This window comes from Ambystoma mexicanum, chromosome 2q (genome assembly GCF_040938575.1).
Source record: "Ambystoma mexicanum isolate Mex_15411 chromosome 2q, UKY_AmexF1_1, whole genome shotgun sequence".
Classification (NCBI taxonomy): domain Eukaryota; kingdom Metazoa; phylum Chordata; class Amphibia; order Caudata; family Ambystomatidae; genus Ambystoma; species Ambystoma mexicanum.
In genome coordinates, this window is record NC_090924.1 from 69600453 (window position 1) to 69618313 (window position 17861).

General features: G+C 45.9%; 1 protein-coding gene across 1 annotated transcript in view; it reads left to right on the forward strand.

The window, feature by feature from the left end:
• Positions 1-17861, forward strand: part of NLRC3 (NLR family CARD domain containing 3) — a 425619-nt gene that overhangs the window by 275653 nt on the left and 132105 nt on the right. The window contains exon 8 of the mRNA XM_069646866.1: positions 16808-16891. Within this exon, the coding sequence (XP_069502967.1) occupies positions 16808-16891 (84 nt within the window). The remainder of the gene's footprint in view (positions 1-16807; positions 16892-17861) is intronic.

A 17861-nucleotide genomic window follows, 5' to 3' on the forward strand; every position in this document is an offset into this window, starting at 1 on the left:
TTCTGGACTATCAGAGTGGGAATGTCTGATTGTGGATTGGTAAAGAATTTCAGAGTATTTCCTTCCAGTGTGGAATACCACCTTAAACTGGAAGGAAGGTTGATTTTCAGAAATAGAGAGGACCCCCCATCACCAGTCTGTTGTCCTACTGCTATTACTGTCACGTCTGGAATTTGGTTGTTCTGGAAGTGAAATTCTACTTGGTCAGATTTTTGTTCAACCATGTGGCACGTGCCGTTTAAACTAACATGGTTGACACTCTGCTTTAATTTTATTGGTCGGCTAGTCTGGGTCCAGAGGACCTTGTTTACGCAATCTATTAGGGGTGACAACCTTCTCAGGAGGTCATTCCCTAGTAAACAAGGTGTGCCCTCTCGAGTCATTACTATGACCGGGTGTTTCACCTTGTGTCGCCCAATTTTGATGTCCAAATCTGCAGTCCCCTCAACGGGAATTTCCTTCCCGTCAAAGTTATGGCATTGTCCAGGAAGAGAGGTGAGAGGAATACGGTAATTCTCCCCCCTTCCTGCATTTAGTTCATCAAAGGCCCTTTTGGACAGAAGAGTAGCTTTGGATCCAGTGTCCACCAGTGCCAAAATTGTACCCTGCCCCTGTACTTGTACCGGGGCATAGTATCTTCCCTCCTTCTCCTCAAGTAGGCACAGATGATGCACATTTTTGGACAACTGGTGGGCTAATTTTCTGGTTTTGGACATTGAGAGAGAAGAAATTTGGGCAGAATTCTGTGGAGAGTCATGGGAATCTGCAAGAAAAAGTTGGCAATTTGAAATGGTTTTGGGTTCCCCTGGTTCGGGTTCTGGGCCGCCCCCCCTTTTTGGAGGCAGTCACCAGTATGGGTTTGAACCAGGGTTTTTCGGTCTTGTTGGTTCTGGGATAGAATGATGGGCGGCGACAGCTCAATCCCCACATCTATCCAGTCTTGGTTGGAATCCCTAGGGACCCATTTTTCCTTGGGAGGAGTTCCCCCATCTCTGAAGAAGATGATCCTTTTCCCAGGATCCTCTGAGGATCCTTCTTCCCTCAAATTGGAAGACCTGTACCTCCTCCACAAAATGGGTATGTTTGGTTCCTTTGTCTCTCCTACCTCCTCTTTGCTCCTTGGGTGGCAGACTTTCAGGGTTAGGAGATTTTGTTTCCGGTTCCTGGGTTTCCAGGGGCTGTTTACAAATGGGGAAGGAAGCTTCCTCCAAGGCTTTACACCCCCCTTCCCCTTGTGCCTCCTCCCTGGGAACCGGTGGGTTATCGGGGTGCCTCCCCCGTCATTGTTCTGGAGCACCAGGCCCAGAGTTTGGGGCATTCTGCGGTGGCATGCTCATCTGAGGGTTCTGTTGAGCCCTCAGTATGTGACCCAATCCTGTGCCATATTTTGGACCTGGCGCTCAAGTTGTGAAACCCGCTCAGGCTGATACAGGGTTCTGTTTTTTTACCCTGGGCTGATCCCGGGAAGGGTAGCTATCCCTTCTCTGGTAATACCCTGGGTTGGGAAGATTTGGGTACCCCTCCACCCTTGGCCTCCCCTCTCCCGGATTAGGTGGTCTGGGCTCAGGGAATTGGGGAAAGAAGGATGGATGGTTTTGGGGTTGTAAATTGGGTGGATACCTGGGGAAAAAAGTTCTGTCCAGTGTTTGGGGAATTTCTGCCCTCCTGTGGGAAGTTAGGAGGGAAGTTCCCTGGGTCAGGTGCTTGGCTGGACCCCCCCCCTCTTGGGCTGGAGGAGTCCACACATAACCCAGGATTGGTCTGTTTCCCTTGTAGCAGGGACTTACATAGTCAGGGGAGCGAGGGACCCCATTTGTGGGATTACCTCCTTGACTCCCTGTCTGTGACTGGCCCGAGGGCCTTCTGGGCTGTGAATTGTTCGGTGCAAGCAGGTTTTTAGGTCCCCCCATCTCCAAATCTAAAACAGGGGCAACCTTTACCTCTGCTACCTTGGCAGCAGCAGGGGTGCTGTTGGTTTTGGGGTTTTTGGGCTGATTCTTATTTTCCACCGGTTTCTGCACCTCATAGATGCGGGTGGCTTGCTCAATGACCCAGTCTAAAGATATTTTCTCGTGAAAATCTCTCACGAGCTGGGTCATTATGTATTTGGGGAGAGCATGGAAAAATGTGTTGATGAATTCCAGACCACCTTCTGGTGGTCTGCGCAAAGGCACGCTTCAATTCTTGCACAAATTCTTGTGGGGCCTGATCCTCCCCACATTGCAAATTGTAGGCTGTCTTGCGAGCCTCTTGGGGATTCCGGTGAACAGAAAAATGTTTCAAGATGGCCACCCTATATATGGACCATCTTGAATGGTTTTGGTCCTCCAGCCCCGCAAAGAAACTGGAGTATTCTGGGGAGAAATTCCATTTGACATACTGAATTCAGCTACTGCTGTCCTTCAAATGGAAAGTCTCCATCATTTGCTCATAGAGCTCCAAGTGTTCCCAAACAAAATACTTGGCGTTCTTGTGATAAGGCGTGATGACACTCCTTATTGCCTTGATCTGCTTTAAGGGGTCCTTAAGCAAGGCCCTTTTTGCCTTATAGGCCTTTTTGGTTCGGGTAACCCTGGTCCACTCATCCTCTGACTCCGAGGCACTGCTCCCAGAGGTGCCCGTCTGATCTTCCAGGTTTTCCCGGATTCTGCAAGCCTGGGAATGGCTGGCAGAGTGTGGGGACCTGGTCTCCTGTGTCCTGGGCCGCTCAGAGGAGTCTTCATATCCCTCCTTGCTGCCAGGATTTGATGGGTACCCCCCCACTGACCTAACTGGGTGGAGGTTTTCAGGATGCCCTTAGTGGGCCTACTCTCCTGGGGTTCCCCACTAAATTGCACTGTGCTTAGGTGCCCATACCCGGATGCCCGCCCATCCATTCCTGGGAGGTACTGGCCTATGAACCCCATACTTTTGGCCGGATAGTAATCTGCCCTCCCTGTGGCCTTGTGCTCATGTGCGCCAGGGGACATGGGGGTGGCAGAGTCCAAGGACTGGGAGAGATGAAGGCCTCTGGTAGAAGGGCTCCTGAGGTTATGCTCAGGTGTTTCCCTTTCCCAGCGAACGTCATCTCTGTCAGCCCCTGCTCCCTGTTGCAATGCAAGAGCCTGCGCTTTCAGTTCCTCAGTTAAGGCCTTACTAGACTCTATCAGTCTCTCCTGCATGGCTGCCTGTTGCTGGAGCCTATCATTGTGCTGACAGAGAGCCTCATTCTCTCTCTGTGCCTCCTGATTGTCCTGGAATACTGGGCCAGTCTTTGCTGCAGGAGGGTTACCTCCTGAGTCCCATTCCTACTGGCCTGCTCCTTTCTTGCCAGAGCATCTTTTACCCTCCTGGTGTGCTCTAACAAGTTCTGATGCTCTTTTCAGAGGTCACCCAGCCCCTGGAGGGCCAGGTGATTTCCTTCAATTTTTTCTTTTAAGGTCGTCATTCTGGAACTTGATTTCCTTCCTGACTTAGAGAAGTTTGTATTTTCTTTTGCAAAACAGACCGTTTCCTTAGAGCGTTCCTTTGAGGGGTGTTTTTACAGTGTAACACGGCGTGGTGATCCAACAGAATTTATATCCTGTCAGTTAGCACACTGTATTAATCTACACAAGTGATAGATCTAATCCAGAATCCCCGGCTACGAGCCCCCACTCTGTTAAGCGACTTCAATTCAGCAATCCCACTAAGACAGTGCCTCGTCTGGGACGCCCAAGGGAAGCCCTTATTTATATATTTTTATGACAAGTTATACTCTGGATGATAAACCCTTATATTACGCCCCTCTCTTAGAATCCCCCTGACTCCACTGAGCCAAGAAGTAGGTTTGTTTTGCAAATTAAAAAGGTTTATTTGAAAAATTAAACAATAGATATATACCACACTTTTATAATAAATTAATATTTGCTATCACACTTAGACATATGACAGTGAGTGATCAACAATGGATGATGTTATACTTGCACACTGGTTTAATTACTTAGGAGTAGTATAGAGGATAAGGTAGCTGAGAAATCTTTATATGGTACAAGGAAATGCAAGGTGAAAAAGAAGCAACACAGGAATAAACTTGATATGATTTCAGCAAAACATAATATAATCACTTTTCCCCTTTTGGCAATTCACCCACCCCTCTATGCAATGTAAGGAGGTGGAAGTAACACACACAGTCTTCAGGAATACAATCACAGTACAATACGAATTCAGTTCCCCCCTAGCAAGCTTAGAGAAACAGGGATGATTTTAAACACAGGCAAAGTACTTTAAAGGTGGTATGCAAAGAAGGGAAAAATATGCTAAAAATGATTTTAATTCCCTCTAGAGGTTCAGGGTGAGTGAGAGATACTTTAAATCAGTTCAGGCCAGCCCTCTCAATGATTCAGGGATGGTTGCCAGGTTGAAAACGGAATTCCGTAATGGAAGCAAAAGACAAATGTTTTTACACGTGGCTGAAATGAAACAAAATATCAAATCGCAGCAATTTAGTTGCGTGCGTCGAGGGCAATTACAGAGGAAGTATAAGGAGTAGCAAGTCAGTTTAGAGCTTGGAAAGCTTAGAATCTCAGCTTTAAAATAAAAGTTAAATCTCGCTTCTATCACAAACGGTTCAAGAGATACGGACGATTTTGTGAAGGTAGAGTCTCAAAATAAAAGTAAAGCTCAGAATGACAGATGACAGTTTTTCAGCTTTGAATCAAAAGGAGGGACACGATTTCTATGATGCAGTTCTCAATGGGTTAAAATAGTTTGAATTAGATAATTTAAAACTAAGAGATTGGTTTTGCACAGTTCTGGCTGAGTACTCACACTATATTTTGGGCAGGAATGCGACTTCATCACGGATCGGGTCAGGATTGGCTGCGTTTATCTCGCCACTGGGTACTGGTTCTGCGCACAGCGATCTGGGTCAGCTCTCAGCACTGCATAGCGATCTGGTCTCTCTGGATCTCTGGAAATTGATGGATTTGAAGTGTGGAGTCTCCCGGCAAAGCGTCCCGCAAGAAAGTGGAAAGTGAATGTCCTTGCCTGGCTTCCAATGGCTCTTTTTATGTCTTTTGAAAATGGGTGTGGATGCTAACTTTCTTTGCCCAACCCACTCACGATTTGATAGGTCAAAGATTTCTCTTTGACCTGATTTGAGAAGGGAACAGGGAGTCAGAGTGATGAGGTAGGTTTATGGTCAGAGTATCCTCCCCTTGTCAAATTGCACACAAATCTATTTCTGATCCAAATACCCATTTATCTATGTACCATTTTTCTAATATCTGTCCAGTTAACATATTTTCTGTAGCACCACACCATCCGATCCCTGTCTTTGTAAGATGTCGTGTCAACTTTTGACAGAATTCCGCCCTTTTCATCCAGATAACGACCTCTAAACTTTTCCAGATCTTACACAAACATGCACAAGGAATATGGGCATCAGATGATAAAGTGTCAGATTTTTAACATACAGACATTTGGAGTAATACCTTATTTTCCGCTACTACTCCCCAGAACATACCACAGAGTCCTGACACTCTTAAAATATGCCCAGAAAAATCACAAGAATGATGATATTATTTATATAATTTTTACAAGTCCGCACTATGAATTATCCATCTTTTTAAAGTTATGCTCTGGCCCCAAAGGGGTGTGGTTTTCCAAAGCACATGGTGGAATTTCTGGTTTGTCCACTTCCCCCAACTTAGCTTGCTCACAGATGCAGTGCCCCTCTCCGTTTCCTTCCAAGAGGAAGCCATTTACGACCCCCCCTAATTTAACATTTGCCTGGGCAAGGAAGGCTCATTGTTTAGTTTCCTGCAGTCCCCAGGTGCCACTCCCCTAATTCAATCAGAGAGGTGTCATCTCCTTTTGGCAGGGGCAGCAGAATGCAGCCAGGCCTGGGAACACAGCTGCTGATCAAGTTTCAACTCCTGTCGGGGGTAGTTGTCAGGTAGAATTCAATCTCTTTAAGCCAGGCTTCAGCTAAATGTCACTTTGGTTCCCAGTTTTCTACATTCAAACCAAGCTTGCAATTTTTACACATGCAGCTAGAATACTGATTCTAAGTTCAAAACTATGACATTTAAACAATTGCAACCTATGCGACACTCAAAAGTAGGTCACTCATTTATTCTAAACATTTCGATTTTAGTGGCTTTAAACCCAAATTCACTTAAACTGCTGACATCCCCAGCTATTTTCAATACATACATTAGACAATTACTTCCTTCAAGTCTTTTCAGAATATAGTTTTACATTGTATCAGTCTTTCTTTGGCCTGGTTTGGTTCATTTGTTCAGTTTTACACAAGTGTCTGGTGGTTTTAAAACGCCGGCTTTCTGGTAGTGGTGAGCACCAGTATTGCATCCATTTTTGACATTAATAACAACAGATTTTGAACAGCACTATATTCCTTAGCACTGATGGGTGGCAGGTCAGGGGACCATTTTGCTGTGTGCAAAACTGCACAGTTCTCCAGGATTCTGGCGCAAATGTGGGCTTTTCCGCCCTCTTGGATTTCCTAAGCCCACAGCACAAATGTTGTAGCCTAATAACTTGAACTTGGGTCAAGACACCCGACACTATGTAGCAACTTAAATTGCAGCTCCCAATGCTGCACTGAAGTGTAAGGGCTCTACCACCCCTTCAATGCTTGTCCCTACTCCCTGTCTGTGAACCTCCTCCCCAGGCCAGCCTCGCATTTATTCCTCACTGCCCAATGCTCCTGCCCCTCCTTGTCCGAAAGGATCTTGTAGATGGCTGAAATCAGACCTCTGTTAGTCTCGCTGAATGGTAGCAACCATTCCCATTCTGTCAGATCGCTTGTGGCCCCTTCCATTATCATTGGAGCAAGCACTCACATAGTATTTTAACTGCTGATAGGCATACAAGTATTCCTTTCACAGGTCATACACCCTACAGCACTACTCAAATGATTTGAGATGATGAGCTTCATTGAGGTCCCGATTTCTCGCAGCCCTCCCGCAATCCACCGTTTGAACCTGTTCTAATCCCTCCCTGACAGGAATACAGGATTACAGAAGATGGGGCTCTGCGGCGATGCCCATGGGGCCCGGCTGAGCCTCTTATTCAATTGGTTCCAGAGCCCCAAAGTATTCCTTGTTTTTGGGTTCTCCATAAGCCCTCCCGGCCTATCCTCCTTTCTCATCCATAGCATTTTCCAGAGTTATTCCCGCCACAGCCTGCTCCATGACTACCCAATGCTTCTGGTTGTCCTCTCTTCCCCCATTCTGCTGGAGCTCTCAGCTGTGCTGCCTGGAAATATTTCACCACGATAGGGCAACCCACCCCTCCCCTTACTTCTAAACAGAGTCTTCCTCCCTATCCGAGGTTTCTTCCCGTTCCAGACGAAACCCAGGATATCCTCCTGAATCTCTTTCACCATCTTCCTCGGTATTGCTAAGAGAATCCCATGAAAGAGGTATAATTGACGTGGAGGATGTTCATCTTTACAATGGCAATCCGTCCCAACCATGATACATTTAATCCCTTCCAACGCGCAAAGTCTGTTTTAATTTGCCTCATCATTGGTGGATAGTGTGCACCCGTTAGTTGGTTTATCGTTGTCGTTGCATTCACTCCCAGGTTCCTGACTGGGTCCGCCGCCCATCTAAATGGGGTATTGCTCACCAACAGTTCCTACTCGACAGATATACTATCCCTGATTTTGAATAGTTCACCTTGAATCCTGATACCTCAGAGAAGGCCTGCATCTCCTCCATTATTGCCGGCAGTGAAATATCCGGTTTAGTGACCATGAGGACTGCATTGTCAGCAAATAGGCCAATTTTGTGATGCAAATTTGCCCATTTGATCCCCTGAATCTCCATCACTAGCACAAAGAACAAGGGAGAAAGCGGACAGCCCTGTTTGGTTCCCCGACTGATTGCAAACAGGTTTGTCAACCCCCCGTTTACTTTAATCTTGGCTTGGGGGTGTGATATTTTGCCTGGACCATTCCCGCCCCCACCTTCCTCAACGTTTTGGCTCATGAATCCCCACTTAACGCAATCAACCGGTTTCTCGGCATCAAGCATAAGCAAATAGGTAGGCGTAGAGTTCCCCCCCTCAGGGCTTTGTCAATGTGCAGCTCCCGCCTTATGTTGTCAAACGTGTTCCACCCCTGGATGAATCCTCACTGATCCAGCGCTATTAAGGTCAGAAGCACCCTCTCAAGCCTGGCTACTAGCACCCTTATATATAATTTGGCATCTATGTTAATAAGTCCAAACGGCCTGTATGAGGAGCTCAGATGCAGGGTTTCCCCCGGGTGTCGGATGAGAGTAATGTGCGCCATTTCCATAAATGCCGAGATTTACCCATTTCTCGGAAGTCATTACATACCTCTGCTAGCCCTGTAGATAGCAGCTGGCTGAATGTTGTGTAAAACAATGCTGTCAACCTGTGTTCTCCCCAGGTTTTTATTCAGTTTCAGCTTTGCTATCGCCCGCTGTACCTCCTCCCAAGATATTGGCTCCTCCAACTGCTCTATTTGTTCATCGGACAGCTTCGGTCCCAACCACCCTGCCAGGTATGCACATTGCCCCTCTGCGTCACATGGTTCCACCCCGTACAGATCGGCAAAGAATTCCTGAATGACCCTTCGCTTATCTCCATCTGTTTCCATCAGCCTTCCCTCTTTATCCTCCAAGTTAGCTATGAATGTTCTCTGTTCCTTGGCCCTTAACTGCCTCGCTATGACTGTCCTGACCTTATGCCCATGTTCATAAAACATCTGCCTACTCCTCAAGAGAGTGCTCTCCACTGACCTGCCAACCAGATGCTTAAGTTGCCCCCTTGCATGGGCAATTGTCGAGTGATCTTGTTAGTACTCTTCCTCATGTGGGCTGCTGCCAGCTCCTGTATTTCCTTTTTTCGAGACTCAACGCTGCATCCCTCCTATCTTCCCTTAGTCTCTTTGATGCATCTATCAGGCAGTTCTTAATCCTGCTCTTGAATGCATCCCACTTTTCTCCCATGGCTTCCATCTCACCCTACCCTGTGCCAGGAATCCATGTATCTTGTCCTCCACCTGCACCTGCACTCCTTGGTCCTTAAGGAGGTATTCTTCCAGTTGCCATCTTCTGTGCCCCCCAGAGCAGGCCCCATCCCTCCCACTCCAATGTGACTGGCGCACGATCCGAAATCGTCATGCTCCCTATGTGTACTGTCGTGGTCGCCTGCACTACACTCTGTGTTGCCATGATGTAATCTATCCGGAAATATGTTTTATGGACATTCGAGTAAAAAAGAGTAGTTCCTCTCCTGTGGGTGTTGAATCCGCCATGCGTCCCTAAGACCTGCTTCCTTGATTGTCTCTTTTAACTGTCTGGACATTGTCCCTGTTGCATGCCCCACCACCCCGCCCGATCGGTCCATAGTTGAGTCCATCGCTAAGTTATAATCCACTGTCACCACCAGTTCACCTTCCCTAATCCTTTCTTGCTCTGCTAGGCACCCCTCCAGGAATCTTTCTGCCCCTAGTTAGGTGCATACACTGATGCCCACATGTACATTTGACACCCCAACCTCCCTTTTACAATCACAAACCTCCCCTCAGGATCTCGCTTCACTGTGGCCCCTTCCAGTTTTATTGATTTATGAAAGAGGATGGCCACCCCCGCCCCTTTGCACACTGCAACAGCATGGTATTGCATTGGGTGTTCCCTGTCACAAAGTCACCCCACATCCTCTTTCATCAGATGTGTTTCCTGCAGGCAGTTTATCCCTGCTCCCCTTTTCCTAATCTCCTGCAGCACCGTCACTCTCTTGTTCGGGCTGTTCGGTCCCCTCACGTTCCAAGAGTCTAGGCTATACATCTCATTTCACTCATAAGTGCTCCTACCTCCCTGGACATGCTCCCCTGCCAGACCAAGACCCTTCCACCAAAGTTTGCCTGGCTACCCCCTACACTAGTATCATGTACTCAACCCACAATTATCCCTGGAATCACTATCCAGGTTTTCGACGTGGCCCCCATACACAAACAACATGCACCGCCAGCCCCCACCTTCTCACACTTGTCTCTCCCCCATCCCCGCATCAGCCTTCTCGGTCCCAATTAGTGAGGCTTACAGGTGTACTTGATTTGGACCGTGCCTGGCTCCATCTGTCCAATTTATGCCGTCATACCTATTTTTGAACTCGACTGCAGGTTGTTTTGTTCTGTCCTCGAGACTCCCCCATGCTGCCTCTCAATCCCCTCCTCCCCACAGTTCTGCTCTTCGAACGGCCTACTCTGAGTACCATATCAAACTCCATATTATGAACTTGCTCCCCTTCCACAAGGTCTTCAAACATCTTCCGAATGCAGCCCTTCAAGTGTGTGCCTGATACCCCTTCCTTAAGGTCCTTGATCCTGATATTGTCCCTCCTTGATCTGTTTTCCACATCCTCACACTTCTCCAGGGCCTGCATCTATTTTTCTACTCTTTGTGTCTGCTGTCCTAGTTCAGATACTTTCTCTGCCCGCCCCGTGATGTGACCCAACACCTCCGTCACTCGCTCCCCTAGTGCGTCAATGTCCCTGCAGATCACTGTAATTGCCTGCGAAAGTTCCTCCCTGATACTGGCTGCCTCAGCTTTGACTGCCTGTGTTATCTCCCCTTTAAACTTGGCCAGAGCGTCGTCCAGATCTTTTTGGTGAATGCCATCCCTTCTCTGCTGCGCACTGCCTGGTTCCCAAATTGGTGCGTGGCCCGAGTATACCCTCGCGCTTGCCTCTCCTGCTCATGAACTCCAGACTTGGTACCTTTCCTCTGCGGTCCCATCTACATCCTCTGGACTACTTCCACCAGTTGGTTCCCCCACTCTGAGGACACTCCACCACCTCTCCACTCTTCAGTGCCTCTCAGACACCATCAACTGTAACTCCTGGGCACATTTCCTGTTGGTGTGCATGCTTCCCAACTGGTCCCCCCCCTGGAGGTATAGAGGAGCCCAGTGTCCCCGTCCGCAGACCCCTTACAGCACTACTGTTCTCCAGATGGCATGACTTCCTCATGGGGGAGATTTAAGGGGGCCATTCTGGCCTCTGCATCTCCCAGTCAGGGTGTCTTGTCTCCTGTCAGGTTTCTCCCCTCTCACTTGAACCTTTCACCTTTTAGAGATCAGACCGCAGCCCCTCCACCTCTGCTCCACCTTCCTACTCTTCAGATGTCTCTTCACCTCTTCTTTCTTTGTTCCAGAGTCTCCACGGGCCCACCTGCTCCTGCAGCTCCCCAATTCTCGAGGCCACTGGTCGAGCTTCCCTGCTGGTCCTCTTCCGCCCGCTTTCCAGATCAGGGTCCTGTCTACATCTGGTGCCTCCAAGCTGCACCCTTCCTTTCCTTTCCCCTGCCTGGCCCTGGAGGCCCTTTCACTGCTTGCCAACCTGCACAGGCACTCCCTCTCCTGTTGTTTCTCCCCAGGCCGTTCTCGCCCGTTCCTCACTTCAGCCACAGCTCCCTCTCCTGCCTCTGCCGTGCGGGCATGGGAGCCCCTTCTCTCTGGACCCTGCTCCTGTGCCGCCCAGCAAGAGACAGTTGTAACAATCCCACGGTCACTCGAATGCTGACTCCCACCTCAGGTACCCACTTCAGGCACCCGCTCGGCGGGACTCTCACTGGTTCCTCTCACATGTTTTGCGCCATCCTCACCATCCTTTCTCCTGGTATCTCCCAGAGGCCTACAGCTTCACTGCACTGCTGGTTTGCTTCAAGCTCTGTCGCTAGCGCCGGCCCCCCACTCACTGGGCCGCCCCACCTCCAGGTGCTATGAGACTCAGTTCCCGCTGGGTCAGCGACATCCTCTGGCCACCTACCCTGAGCTGCCCGCCATGTTTTCTCTGGCCTCCTCGTCGGCTGACAATGTTCGGCGGACACCTCCCGCTGCCCGGCCTCTCCGGTCTATATTGCTGCTACGCTCATGAACCGCGACCAGTTCTATTGCCTTCCCCACACACCAGGAATCATTCTCTGCGCAGGTGATGCAGGAATGCACTTTGTTTCCTCAGATGCGGGGACAGAGCTTACAGCGCACATGTCCGCTCAGACGCCATCTTGGCCACACCCCCCCACAAACGTAATTTGAATAACAGTTATTGATGTTTCAATTGGTTATTCCCAGAGATTCCCTATGTCAGTATGTATTCAACCATGTATTTATTGAGTAATGCATTCACTCATGAATGGTAATCTATTGTTCAATGTATCCGCACATCTAGTTTCGAACTTCACTCTCTCATTCAATGCTGTTTTCAGTGTGACTTTTGCATGAACCTACTTAGCAAGATCTGCATTATTTAACGGATTGAGTAACTAATCCATAGTTGTTTGATTGCATAAGGACACACACACAGTTTGGTAATTTAGTTATCTAATCATTAACTAATTTTTTATTCTGCTAATCATTTGTTTGCTTTTTATTCATGCCAAATCTATGAGTTTATGTATGAGATAAATGACCCCCTACCGTACATTATGACAGAATTGCAAGTCACTGAAGAGTTTTGTGACCAAATAGATATAATTTATAAAGTCACAGTACTCTGAGGTGACGTGCAATATCCTTTTTATCTATGGTAGTTGGTATTTTATTACCTATAAAACAAGGCCACACACTGCCATTGACTTTAATACCTCATCTCTTGCATAATATAATATGAGATCTACCATTTGCAGATCCATATAATCTAATCAATATATAATCTGTTTGAATTTAAAAAAGCAAAAATGCATGCACGAGTTGCAGAAAAATTATTCACACAGTTTAATAAAAATGGATTGAAAAACGTTTTCATTTTGTTCTTTAAAAAAGTAATAGCATGCAGATTCTTGCTCATATGCATTAAACTACAGTATTGCACAAATTACATATTCTACCATAAACAGTTCCTTGTCAATTAATGGCTGGAAAAGTTACAAAGAAAATTATTCTGCAAGCAAGGTATTTGAAAAGCTTTTCACAGCTTTATTTTTGTTTTTAATTCTGATTTGGTTTATCAAAATTATCCTCAGACATATTTTAAGTTACACAATTAAAAGTTGAAAAAATAGTATGATTTCCTATTACAAATTATAAAATATCCTAAAATTATAGAAATATCAACAATTATTCAGCATTATATCAAAAATGGTTCCAGATTGCCTATACATAATAGTCGACTATTTAAATCAGCAAAAATACTGAGTTACAATCAGTTCCTCTCTAAAAACTCATTAGATAATACATTCTCAGAAGATATCATCTCTCCTGAAAAGCCGAGACATTAGGCTCTGATTTGTTTCATTTCCTTTGTCCCCACACTCTGCATCTTCTATTAGATGAAGGTTACATGGGAACTTTCTTGAGCTTTGCTTTTTCATTTTCACTTTCCGACCATTTTTTGACTTATTAGTGGACTTTTGCGGCTCCTGCTTATTCATTAATGATGTAGCCTTTTGGCCAGTGCTTGCCTCATTGCTGGTAGTACAAAAGGGTCACAAGGACATGGGCGTATATCGTCTGGTGTTTTTGCATTAGATCCTATAGGACCATTCTCTGGGTTTTGCAGAAGACCTTCCAGTGATTCCAGTTTTACCTTTTATAGCACTGAGTTGCATAGTAGGTGCTGACAATTCTGTTTTGATGTTATCTAGAGAGACAAAAGAGCTTAAAACCATGTTCAAAACTGAATTTGAGGCCGCTGTCAATTCCAGATTGTTCTCGCAGTCTCGTAGGGTATGATGTAAACCTTGTTGGGAGGATGGACTTCCTGAGGAAGCTAAATTACTGTCAGTAGTGGAGTTATGTGCAGTCATAAAAAGATCTATTCAGCTATCATGAACACGGTTCACACTTTCGTTTATTAACACATTATTGGAAGGGTGCTTATTTTGTTGTTTTCTTGCGAGAGATCCAGCTCTAAGACGCTACCATCATTTATAAAATTACTTTTTTCCTGAGAGCAGACTCTAGACTTTGTGTTTTAACGGTGTCCGGTCAAATGGTCGAAAATAAATGGTCGAATGACCATTTGATCGCATCAAAATGGTCGGGAAAAAAAAGGTCGAATTTTTTTATTTATTTATATATTTTTTTAAGTTTTGGTTGCTTAAAAAATATTTTTAATAAAGAAAAAGGGGGGTTGGGGAGAACCCCCCCATAAAATAAAATTCGACCTTTTTTTTCGCCAATTTTACTTCGATCAAATGGTCATTTGACCATTTTGTTTTCGACCAAATGACTGGTAACCTGTTTTAACATGCTACTGTACTAGTAACAGCAGGAGAATAAAAATCATTTATCTTCTTTTGAATAATAACGTGTTTTTGTACTCTTTTTGGTGTAATGCCTGTTTGTATATTAGCTGAACCCCCAACTATTGTGTGGGACTGAGGGCTTGGACGAGCATTTCTTCTTCAATTTGCTTCTGCATCGCATAGATGGACACGATGGAGGAAGGTATAGCCATCAATGCTTGAGATGGAACTGTAATTAAGTACGCAATAGCAGTTAATTCTATTGCCTATTGTTTCGTTATTACCCCTGAATTAGGTCAGCAAACACATCGACTGTCTCAGAGTCACTGGTGTGGGAGAGGTTGGAAGAGGTCGAGATTAGCAAGCAATTTTCTGGTACTGATTTTCTCCTGAGGTGGTAGATTTAAATAATTGTTCTTGTCTCAAGTGAGCTGGTAACTTTATTGAGCTCTCTTTTCAACACTTCTGCCCAAATCCTACAAACTCTAAATTGATCTTTAATGTTCTTTGGTCAAACCGTACAAGCTGGAGTGATGCTAACATAAATATTTCCAGGCACGCCAATTCTTCGCCAGCAATCTGTTATTCACCATATATGAGGGCTTAACCAAATTTAGCCAAGCAGCTCCCCTCAGCCACCGATCGCAGACTGCCAACTGCAGTCACACTTGACACACGCTTTGCATGCGCCTCTGAGTTTTGAATCCTAGTGGAGGCGGGGCTCATGACACATCACACGCTCATGGGCCGACCGCAGGTAATTGTCCAAACACACTGGACAGTTAGTGTTGACTGACGACTGCAATCACACTTGCCACACACTTCCTGCGTGCTTCATGCATGCTTCTGAGTTTTGAATCCTAGAGGAGGCAGGGCGGCTCACAGCATGTCACAAGGCTCATGGGCTGACAGCAGGTCATTTTCCAAAGACAGCGGACAGTGAGTGTTGACTGCTGACTGAAGTCACACTTGCTACACACTTTTGGTACGCTTAGCGTACACTGCCAAGTTTTGAATCCTAATGGAGGCAGGGCTCACGACACATCACACGGGTCATGGGCCAACAGAAGGCAATTTTCCAAAGATACCGGACAGTGAGTGTTGACTGCAGTCACATACTTTGTTTAATTAAGTGCTGCAGTGACAGCTGGAATTCTCTCTGTTGGCTCAAGCCGCAGGCATTGTGATGTCACAACTGAATAGTAATAACTGATTGCAGAGTAGTTGTAATGTTATTTTCTGATTACGGATCAGTTGTTATGTCACAACTAGCCTATAATATGAAAATTACTTCTGGGTATTTATACAGATCTTGCAGGCTACTATGCATTATATATGGGAAATATACCTTCTACCGTACGTTATAAGGATATTGCAAGTCACAGAGGAATTTTGTGACCAAATAGAAGAACGAGGCCTTTTTTTAAGGTCACGGAACACAGGTAACCCTATTACCGCCGCATTTAAGAGTCCGCCCAATCACAAGTCTGGCAGCATGCACCAATGTTACGCCCATTTTCGGGCACAATTAGCACAGCGCTATTAGCGTGCGCTAATTGCGCCGAAAATGCCCATTTGGGTCAAATGGACCCAATGGGGAATGGACAATACCCATTACCGCCAAACCCTTGATCCAGCACTAAAAGCGCCAAACCGGGTGGCGGTAATCCTATAAGCCTGGGCGGTATCCCAGCGGTAATACCGCTGGTATGCCGCCCACTTCGTGAGAAGGCCCTATGTACGGTAGGAGGGATTATTTTCCTTATAATACATGGCCACACACTGTCACTACCTTTGATTCCTCATCTCTTGCTTAATATAGTGTAAGGGATCTTTCATGTGCTGATACAGAATGTGTTTGGATTTTAAAAAGCACAAATGCAGCTCCTATTGAGTTGTAGAACAATATGTTCAAACAGCTTAATAAAATGTATGGAAAAAAACTTTAATTTGTGTTTAAAAATAAGTAATGGCATGCATATTTTTGCTCATATGAATTAAACTCCAGCGGTGCAAAAATTAAACATTTTACCATAAACAGTTCCTTGTCAATTACCAGTTGCAATGTGCCACAGAAAACGACTCTGCAAGCAAGGCATTAAAAAAACAACATTTCACAGCTTTAAGTGCTGCATTGGCAGCTGAAATTCTCACTGCTGGCTCAAGCAGGCGGCACTGTCCTGTCTTTTTTTGTTGCGTCTTTTTGTGGGGGTCTGCACCCTGTTGCTTGCGGGCTTACCCCCGAGATAAATAAATAAATTAAATAAATCGATTGTGACATTACAACTGAAGCATGACGACTGATTACATGAGCAGTTGTAATGTCATTTTCTTATTACGGATCAGTTGTGAGGTCAGAGCTAGCCTGTAATAAGAACATTATTTCCAGGCTCTTATACAGATATTGTAGGTTGCCATGTATTGTATACATTTTTTAAATCAGTGTATCGACTCAGCTATTTTTTTGTTTTAGTTCCCTTCACAATGTACTTGCCACATGTATTAACTCACTCACTAATGTATTCTGTAACTGGTTGCCTAATTTGTTCATTCACGCATTCTTTACTCTGATGCTTGCATTGTCCTTCTTTCTTTTGTAGATTGTCCGACAACTGTGTGGGGGATGTGGGTGCTGCGGGGCTAGCAGAGGCGCTGAAGGTGAACCTGAGTCTCATCACCCTGGAGTAAGTCCTCTGACCTTTGGCGGGGTGAGGGAGTGGATGTTGCCAAGGCCAGTGAGTATGTACAAGCTCTGGCACTGCTTGGATCCTTGCTCTTCTGGGCAAAATGGTGGTTGGAAATGCACAAGGTATTAAGGTCTTGATCTTTGGTCTGAAGCAGAAACGTATGACGGTTGCAGTGAAGTGCTCTTGGCCACCAGAATAAGAGAAGGAGGGAAATGTGAAAGCTAGATGGGAAAACATGAGGGGTTCAGAACCGCTCAGACTCTTATTTTTCTGGCTTACAGCAAGAAGACATGTTTCCGTGAGGATGGTGCACGAGCTAGCTTAGACTCTTGGTCATCAAGCTGATGGTAGGGTGGGGAATGGGAATAGATTAGGCTAGCCAAGAGGGAATCCCCTCAGAGGGCCCTTGGATAACCAGGTAAGGTTGCTCAGTAGGTTAAGGTGGTCCAGTCTGGTGAGCAACGGTCGGTACTGGTTTAGAGGGTGGTGTTCATCCAGTGGTGCCACTTGTGCTAAATAGCGCACTGGCAAAGAAAGTGCAGGCTTGGTTGCTCCACCTGAGCGTGAAGCATTATCCAACAGGCAGGCCAAAAGTTTAAATTGAGTAGCGTCTTGAGAGGTTCATCTTTGAGGAATTTTCATCTGATTGCTTATGCACCTTGGTTAGCCAAAGTGCTGGAAAAACTGGTGACGATCCAAAATCAGGAATTCATTGAACAAAAAGGGTATATGGATGTATGTCATTCAGGCTTTCATCCTAGACATGGCTTCAAGCCAGTATTAGTCACTTTGTGGGATGACATCCTGGCTACAGCTGACAGCAGACAACTGCATTTCTGTCCTCTTAGAGGCATTCAATACTGTTGATCATGCCATCTTAATGTCTTGCCTTCAAAGTCTTAGAGGGATGACTGATTCCTCTGTAGCATGGTTCAAGAGCTTCCTTATGGAGAGATTTCAATTGGTA